The sequence below is a fragment of the Hemicordylus capensis genome, chromosome 7, assembly GCF_027244095.1.
Source record: "Hemicordylus capensis ecotype Gifberg chromosome 7, rHemCap1.1.pri, whole genome shotgun sequence".
Classification (NCBI taxonomy): Eukaryota; Metazoa; Chordata; class Lepidosauria; order Squamata; family Cordylidae; genus Hemicordylus; species Hemicordylus capensis.
In genome coordinates this window covers 3,516,428-3,525,342 of record NC_069663.1, presented here as the reverse complement: position 1 = coordinate 3,525,342, position 8,915 = coordinate 3,516,428, and the positions used below count along the sequence as shown (strand labels likewise).

The following is an 8,915-nucleotide window of genomic DNA, read 5'->3' as shown; positions in this document are numbered from 1 at the left end:
CCACAGTAGATCATATCACAATGGAGGTTCATGGTTGGACATAGGATGAAACCAAATGGCCACAAGCATGTGGTGGCTGTGCCCTGGCACTCCCAACCAGTTAGAATTAAAACACATGGTTGCTTTTTTATAAGTTTTTTTTGTCTTAAAAAAAAAATCAAAATAATTTAAAGAAATAAAAATGAACTCAAAGAAAATGTCAGGGGGAAAACTCCCTACGAATCCTAGGCCCTAGGAAGATCAGAGTGAGTACACTCATTGGAAACCTTTGTCTCATTTGCAGAGTCCTGACATCCAAGAGGCTAAGATCCCAGAAGACAGCACTAGGGATCAGGAGCTGGACGTGGAGAGCTTTGTCAGTTCCCCGAGGTACTCTTTTCCCACCTGGAGGGGCAGCTCCATGGCTCATGGAAGTAGAGGACCTTCCTTAGGAGCCCATGCAAGTTTTTTGGGGGGGAGGTGGTTAGTTTAGCAAGAAGCCAAGGGTGCACAGAAGGTCCGAGCAGCATGGAGGGTTGTTTCCATGGAGGCAGGTGTCTCCATGCCCAGCCCGTGGGCTTCCTGCAGGCATCTGGCTGTCCACTCCTGGAAACAGGGTGTTGGGCTGCATGCCTCATTCATCTCATCAAGCAGAGCTCTTTCTAAGCACTCGTGTTCTGATCTCATGTGTCTTCTTTCTTTCTTTTCTTAGCATCCAGAGGCCAAGCACCGTGTTGAGGAGGCTGCAAAACACCGCCGCTGACCAAGAGCCATCCCTTGGAGAGGTCAGGAAGGCTCAACATCCAGTCCCTCCCTTGGAAGAACTGTGGGTTGGGCGTGTGGGTCCCCCGTGTTGCCCAGGAGTAGAGAGCATGTGGAATGGCCCCAGTTTTGATGCTGCCGGGTGGGCGGCCATCTTCTGACAGTTGTTTGCTTAAAGCTATGGTAAAGGGACAGCCATGCCCTTAACAACACTGCATCACAATGGTGGCACGGTGGGGGTGATAGGATTAAAGAAGATGGCCGCAAGGAGATGGTGGCTATGGCCTTGACTTCTGGTCGAGATCTCACAGTTAAAGGTGGAGCATCCTGTTGCTTTAATGGCAACCATTGAAAAACAGTGACAAATAAATGAAGAATGAATAAAAATACAAAACAATAAGCAAACTCAACCAAACCAATGAGAAATGAACTAAATGAAAAAGGGGAAAGAAATGGGAAAGAAAGAGGAAAGGAAACCCAGTTTTGGCATGTTTTTGCACGTGCCTTTAGTGTCCTCACTAAGGAGCCGACTGAAAGCATGAAGTAGACTGGAAGTGGTCTTTTCCAGTCACCAAAGAGCAATCAGGGCCCCAGTTGAGTGAGGGAGCGCAGCATGTCTTGGGGTGGGGGGAGTTGATGCCTTTCCCCTCTGCCATTTGCATGAGTGCGCGAAGGCCTGAAATCAGCCCGACCGACCTCATTGTGAGGAAGGCGGGCATGAGAGAGGAGCTCTTTTGCCATCTCTCCTGCCAGCCTCCAGCCAGCATGCCTGGGCTCCAAAGTGGTTTTTAAGAAAGTTGAAAATCAGGAAAGCGGGAAGAATTGTGTCCAGAACGGGACGATCCCCTTCCGGCCCACTTCCTGCGTTCAGCTCACCCTGTGATGACCGCTGGAAGGTGCCAGGCTGGCCTTTTCCCTGCTGAAGCCTAGGAAGCTCAATGCGAGGGCCAGAGCAACCATTTCTCCCCCTTCTCTCCTTCACAGAGTTCTTCCTTCCCGGGGGCCGAGACTCCACATGCCAGCGTGGAGGAAGAGGGGTCGGAAGAGGACTATGCCACCAGTTCCCCCAGGTACCTTTCTCAGCTGAAGGGCCGCTCCAGGGATCATAGAGGCGGATCACCTTCCCTGGGAGCCTTGGTTGATTAGACATGTTCATGGAGGAGAAGCCAGTTGAAGTGTATTACCCATGACAGCCAAGGAACCTCCGAATCTCGAGATCTCTCTCTCTCTCTCTCTCTCTCTCTCTCTCTCTGAATAAACACACTTTAATGCCACATGTAACCAGGTCTCAAGTGGTTCACAAACAACTAAATAGGCATCTGGCTGTCCACTGTTGGGTTCTGGGCTACACGTGTCTTTCACTTGATCCACAGGGCATGCATTGCTGTTCTTATGCCATGTCTCTCCTTTCTCCTCTCAGAGTCCAGAAGCCAAAGAAGTGGCTCATCAAGAAGATGATGAAGAACACCTACACGGTGGAAGACTCGTCCTCCGCAGAGGTCAGAAATGACCCATTTCATCATCCATTTTTTCATGTGAACGGGCTCTAGGTTGTGTGTGTGTGTGTGTGTGTGTGTGTGTGTGAGAGAGAGAGAGAGAGAGAGAGAGAGAGAGAGAGAGAGAGAGTGCCTTGTTCCCCAGCAGGAGACAGAACATGGAATGGTTCTAGTTCTAGATGCTGCAGGATAGGAGGGATTGTGATTGGTGGGATGGGAGGAAATGCATCTGAGGCATTGGAAAGGGGGCAAAAATGTGGTGAAAGGCTCTTCTGGGCTGAGATGCCAAATGCCTTTTCTACCAAGAGGCAGGTCTTATTTTAGAGCAGGATGTCTTCCCAACCGTCCCTTGGGCTTGGTTCCTCTCAGAAGCCTCGCAAGGTCAATGCAAGCCCCGGAACACTCCCGTTTCTCTTCTCTCTCCTCCCCAGTGCTCCTCTACGGACGAGGACGACACGATGCATGACATCAGCAGCATCGAGGACGAGGTGTGGGACTCTCCGCTGACCCCCAGTTCGGCCAGGTAGGTACCCTCGTCTCAGCTGAGGAGCCAGTAGGGAGCTGGGGGGCTTTGAGCACAGTCAGCAGAAGGCTGCAGGGGACAGCGGCAGCTCCCCCATATCTGAGCCCCATAGAGGGATGTTTCTTTCAAATTGCTTCCTGAGTATCTGGAGGGGGAGTTCACCCAAGGAGGCCGATTGGCAGCAGGTGCAAGACAGACACCAGCAAGTCTATTGCTGGCTGTTAGCAGAGGGAGCTCTGAGACCCCCATGCTGTTGGCATGAGCGGGTGTTGGGGAGAAGGAGCAGGGGAGGGCTCCTGTCTCGAAGCCCCCTTTGAACACTTCCCAGGGCTTCTCAGTGGGGAACGAAAGGCTGGACTTGGGAGATCTCTGGCCTGATGAAGTTCCCCTGCCAGCCACCTCCCAAGGGAGGCGAGATCTTTGCTTAGCATCTCCTTGGGGTGCCCGTGTTCTTCTTCAGCTGGCTGCCATCTCCAACAGGACAGTTCTTGGAGCAGCTTTTCTCTCTCCTCTCCTCTCTCAGGAACATCGACGAAGAGGAAAGAAGAGGACAGCTGGCCCCAGATTGGTTCTCCTCGATCCATCTGGGAGAGGTAAGCGGTGCAAACCAAGGGTGACTTGACTCCACCCCTCTGCCCCACCTTTCTTGCACTACACAGGATGGCGGCTTGGATGGCAGTCACTGTTCACACGGGAGGTGGGGACTTGCCCTTTCCCCTTGTGGATGTCTTTCCCTTGCAGTTGACCTCATGCACCCTGAGCCAGAGGCAGCACCCTCCATGCCAAGATGTGGGTGCAGACACCCATGGCACTGGCCTGGCCCTGGGGATTCTCCTGACCCATAACCATCCCTCGGACTGTGTGCTGAGACCTGACCCTCCTCTTCTTCGCAGGGGAGAGCAACAAAGAAGATTGGGGACGTCATCCGGAGCGTGGAGTATGCCAGTGAGGTGGAGGAGAGGTTCCCCGAACTCCTGGTGGGCCTGGTCAACAAGATCCTCACCGGCCTGCAGAACACCACCGAGGGAGTCGGGAACCGAGACAGCCAAGACCTGCCTCCTGAGTAAGTCATGGCGGTGGGGAAAGCGGGGCCAGCAAGTCCTCCTTCCAGCACTCTGGGAGGACAGGCTAGGGTCATTTCTCCCATGTCCCACTCTGATGGGTGAGCAGCATTTCTGGCCTGTTGGGGTGACTCTGGCACGGAGGTCCCCTCCCTCAGCTACACAGAGGAGAGCCCAGAATTTGCAGCCCTCTTGGCTCTGCAGAGAGCCTTAAAATGCATCTGCAGTGTTAAAAAGCCAGCTGTGGATAAAGTCACTTCACCTCTGTGGTCTCCCTCCCATGGTCCAACTCAGTCCCTCCACCCTTGACACTACGCCACCCCGCAAGGAGTCCCTCCCTTGTCCACTGCCTCCACCCTTGACATGGTGGTGACAGCAACCTTCTCTTCTCTGCAGGGAGACCGCGCAGATTGTCCGAACCCTGCTGGAGAGGGTGGCACAGGTGACCCCAGAGAAGACCTGCTGGGAATCCCTGCGCTCTCCGCAGAGCTGCCTCCAGGGTGTGGCCCTCTTGGTGAGGTAAGTAGGAGTGAATAAGAGATATCTCAGGAGGCCTGGGGGCTGGGGTGGTTTGGGTCAGGTCTGCTTTTTCTGGGCCTCCCACCCAGGACTCAGCACGGGCCTTTGTGTTTTGCAGGGCTCTCCTCCAGACACGGTCCTCCACAGTGGCCAGGCTGAAGTCATACCTGGCTTCCCTCTTCAGCCTGGACAAAGATCCAGAAGAGCATTCCCTCGCAGAGGTGGCCTTCTTTGTGGAGGTGAGCAGCATTTTCCTCAGGTGGGCTTCCCTGAGAGGAGGGTCTGGCCCCAGAGGCTGATGGATGTTTTCCTCCTTTCCCTCTTTTAGCTGCTCCTGAAAGACCAAGACTTTGCTGCCTTAGAGAAGACCTGGACGCTCCTGGTAGCGTGGCTAGTCCACCCCAGCCAGAACATCCGCTACCTGAGCGAAAGGGGACTTCTCCAAATTTATGGCACCCTGAAGGCGGTGAGTGACATCCCTGGGCATGGAGCATCCCTAGGCATGGAGACTCCTCTCTTTGGGGAGCCCTTCCTGAGGCTGGTGCTCCTAGGCATCCCCAGGTGTGACAGGAAGATTTTTCCAGTTGGGAGGATTCAGCCTGTGGAACCCTTGCCACAGGATGAAGGAGAAATCCTTAAGGGAATGCATCTCTCAGTGGGAGCCCTGATTCCCCACGTGCTCCAATGCCGCCTTCTCACCCCTCTTGGATGGAAGCCAAGCGGCATCAAACATGGACAGCTATGTGGTCCATTTAGCAGGGGGTAGACTAGCATGTGTTCTCAAGGATCCACCTTTTCCCTCCCTAGGCGAAGAAACCCCAGGATTTTAGTGCTGGGATCCTGGGAGGGCTCAGGACCTCCAGTCTGGAAGCCACTTTGGGGGTCCTGGCCTTCATGGAGCGGCTGAGGCACTGTCCATCAGAACACCAGGCCACGGTGAATGCTGTCCTGGCTGCCCTGTGCCGCCCTCTCTTCCACCACGTGAGTACTTGCACGCCAGTCCTCCGCCCCGGCTCTATGAGTGCCGGCCAACCTGCAGGTTCCGAACGGGTTGGAGAAGGGAAACCAGAAACCCCCTAGAGACCCATGCAAGCTCTACATCAATTATGGAGGTGAGGAATTCCTCCCTAATAACAAGCCCTGTTCTTCTTTGTAGGAGGAGGCTAAGATCCGAAGGGCAGCCATGAGGACCCACCTGGATCTCCTGCAGCACCGCCACCACCACCACAAGGGTACAGAGGAGAACATCACGACCCTCATCGCGGTGCTGATGCATGTGGAGGATGAAGACCTGGAGGTAGCACAGGTGAGGGCCCACTTCTTCCTGCCACCCCTACGAAGGTGTCTAGGCTTCCCCAAGTCCAGCCACCCAGTGGCAGGCCCCAGAGTTAGCCTCACGGGGTGGTGAATTCACGAGCTGTCCCGCTGTGGTTTGGCCTATCCAGGCCCTACTCCTTGAAGCCCCCTAAGAGGTTTCTTGGAATCCCTTGGGAGGATTTTTCACTCCCATTCCGGTCTTTCTTTTGGCAGGCTGCGAAGGACAATCTGAGCCTCCTGGCGGAAGCCCTCCTATGGCACCTGGAGGGCAAGCTGCTGGCGCGGGACTCTTATAGCCTGCAGGAGCTGCTCCACAAGATCGCCAAGCGTCTGGTAAGGGCAGCCCTTCCCTGTCCGTCCCTCGGCTCAAATGACGCAAGGGCCTTTGGGCGATGCTTTGCTCACTCAGGATTTGTCTTTGCTCTTGATCCCAGATTCGGCAGCTCGGCACAGAGGACGCCGTGGAGATGGAGGCCACCAAGATCCTGGGCTTCTTCCGCAGCGAGCAGCCTTCAGTGAGGAGAACGGCTGCCCTGCTGATCGGTAAGCGAAACAAGACTTCTGGGTCTCCCTTAGTGGGTCGTCTTGGTGGGCAAAGGTTCATTCTCTTGGAGGGCGCTGGCAGAAGGGTGTGGAGGGGCAGGAGCTGTTCCTTCCCCAGGAGGACTGTCCCAGTGAGCGTTAGCGAGGTCTCTTGGCTTAATTTCCTCCCAAGGTGACATAAGAGACCCTGGAGGAATGGCTCAATCTGTCAGTCCCAGACGGAGCACAGAGGGGAGGACTTCCTCTCCTGAATGATCGGGTTGTCCATGCACAGTGTCCTGAACTGTGGTCCCATTTCCTTCCACCCTTGTTTTTAGGTCACCTGGTCCACAAAAAGGGCAGCATCCTCACTGAAGGGAACATAGAGACCTTCCATGCTGGTAAGTGCCGGTTTCTGGGTGGGAAGGGGAAGTTTCTGTGAGGGGAGAGGCCTAGATTTAGGGGCCACAGAGCTGGAATGGGCCACCTGTCCCCTCAAATGGAAGGTCCCGCTTGCATCCTCAGGGATGCTCAGCAGTAGGGTTTCCAGAGTGCAGGGGAGAAAGAGTCAGGACTTGCTCCCTCTTTGTGTGGAAATGGTGGGGCTTGGCCAAGGGTGGGGTGATCTCTTCATGCCATTTCTGAACCTTCTCCTTCATCCCTCCAGCGCTGGAGAGCTTGCTTGGCGACCATGACCCCGAGGTCGGGAGAGTTGCCTGCAAGACAGAGAAGATCGTGAAGAAGGCCTTTTCCCTCCACTCCCGGCACGGGCTGCGGGCTGCCGTTCGGCGCTTGTGGGCGGGCTGTAAGAAGAAGAGACACCCGCCAGAGTACGGTGATCTCTCCACCTGACCGACTGGTGAGTAGACCAAGGCAGGGCTTCACTTGAAGGGGACCCGATGGTTAGGGAGGGGGCTGGGGCTGCAGGAAGGGTGGGCAGGAATCTGGGCAACCCTCCCTCGTGTTGGAATGCCAACTTCGGCCCTTGTGGCTGGTTGTACAAGTAGCCCAAGGGAAAGAGGAAAGATCTCTCTTCCCTCTGGGAAATGAGGACACAAATATTCTGCCAGGAGTCTCTGGTGCTTGGTGGTGTCATGGGGGAGAGTGTGAGAAGACCCCCCATCTCTGAACCAATGTCCTTCTCTCTTTCCAGGAACAACAGCCCCGTGCTCTCCCCTTGAAGATCAGCAGCTGAAGGGAGGTTCAGGAAAGACCGTGCAGCGCAGGGGCCTCCCAGAAGACCTCCTCCAAGCGCGTGGACACAAGATCTGTCCACAAGAAGACATCCAGCAGGGAAGTGCAGTTCTGTCTGAGGAGTGAGGGGGAAGCAGGCTCCACTCCCCTGGCCCAAGGAAGCCCCGCCTCTGGGGTGCAGAAGCCCCTCCCCTTGCTTCTGCTGGCAGGCTGTGGGAGAAGGCTACAGGACCACCCTGCCCCCAAGTGGCCCTTTGGAACCATTCTTGGGCTTCCCTTGGGTCCGGGGAGGCTGTGTGGCCCCAGCAGGAGGGCAAGGTCACCGCCTCCCTCCATTTCCACCAGCTGGCCAAGGAGCGCCCCCTCCTCCTTCCACCTTTCTCCCCTTCCCCAGCGGCCTGGCTTCCCCTGGCAGGGGAAGCCCCATCCAGGCATCCGCCCCCTCCCCTGCCGAGGGTGTGCTCCTCCCCCCCTCCACTCCCGCAGCCACGCCTCACTCCCCCCTCCGCTCCCTCCTCCTTCCTCCCAAACCGGTGCAGCAGCAGAGGAGCCTGGGAGACTCTGGGGCCCCCCTGCAGCCCCAGTAGCACCCCCTGGTGCTGCCCGGTGGCAGGCCAGAGAATCCTCCTCTCCCTCCTGCTCCATGCTGTGGCTGCACAGTGGGAAGCCCGAGGTCAAGCAGAATTCTCTGGCTTGCCCCCCCCTCAACCCCCAGCCCCCTGCCCAATCCCCACTTGCTGGGCTGCCGGAGTGGAAAGGGAGGAGGAGCAGGGCAACCCCACTGACGCTGCTTTGTGCTTCTTGCAGGCATGTGCTGCTGCTGGGAGGCTGGAGGAGTCGATCCGCCCCAGAAGAGGAGACCAAGTGAACGTGCCTGCAAGGAGCGGGGGTGGGGTGGGGTTGGGGGCTGGCTGGGACTCCCCCCAATTTTGTTTGCCCTGCCATTCCCTTCTTCTGTGTGACCCTGGGCTTCCCTCCTTCCCTCCCTCCCTCCCCCTCCCTCTCCCTCCCAGGGACAGAATGGGCTTTGCTGGTCGCCCTGTTGGGGGCCGAGTAGGAATTTTTGGCTTTCCAACAGATTGGCCGAGATGGAAAGTTTTTTTGCCTACTCCATTCTGTCCTGTTTTGTTTCCTTTAGTTAGAAAGTTAAGTGATGACTTGTAACCTATTTAAGTATATTAATAAAGTTGCCCCTTTTGTTAGAAACCATACCATCGTTTCTGAGTTCCTCTTTTCTTCTCGTCTCCCTTGGAGCGTTTGTGCCCACAGACTCCCAAGCTCACCTCTTGGCTGAGGGAGACGCTGCTACACTGCTACAGGTCCATGCAAATGCCTCTTGCTTGGAAGCACTCACTCAGACAATTGGCTTGGATCACTCCAGAGGAGCCCCCTTGAGGTTTGCCGGCTATGAGGTTTGCTGAGCACAGGATCCTGGGAGCAAGCTGCACCTTCCAATCGAGTGCCCGGAAAGCACAGCCTTGGCAAGGCCTGGCAAGCTTACAAACCAACACTGACTGCCTCCAATACAGCCAAATATGAAAT

At 55.9% G+C, this 8,915-nt stretch overlaps 1 protein-coding gene across 1 annotated transcript; it reads left to right on the top strand.

Moving 5' to 3' along the window:
- Window positions 1-5,152: 5,152 nt before the first annotated feature.
- Window positions 5,153-8,582, top strand: LOC128333185 (uncharacterized). The gene is made up of 7 exons (XM_053268368.1): window positions 5,153-5,321; window positions 5,497-5,646; window positions 5,871-5,990; window positions 6,092-6,200; window positions 6,518-6,580; window positions 6,847-7,038; window positions 7,333-8,582. The coding sequence occupies exons 1-6, from the start codon at window positions 5,235-5,237 to the stop codon at window positions 7,029-7,031; spliced, it is 714 nt and encodes a 237-aa protein (XP_053124343.1). The 5' UTR covers window positions 5,153-5,234; the 3' UTR covers window positions 7,032-7,038; window positions 7,333-8,582.
- Window positions 8,583-8,915: the final 333 nt, after the last annotated feature.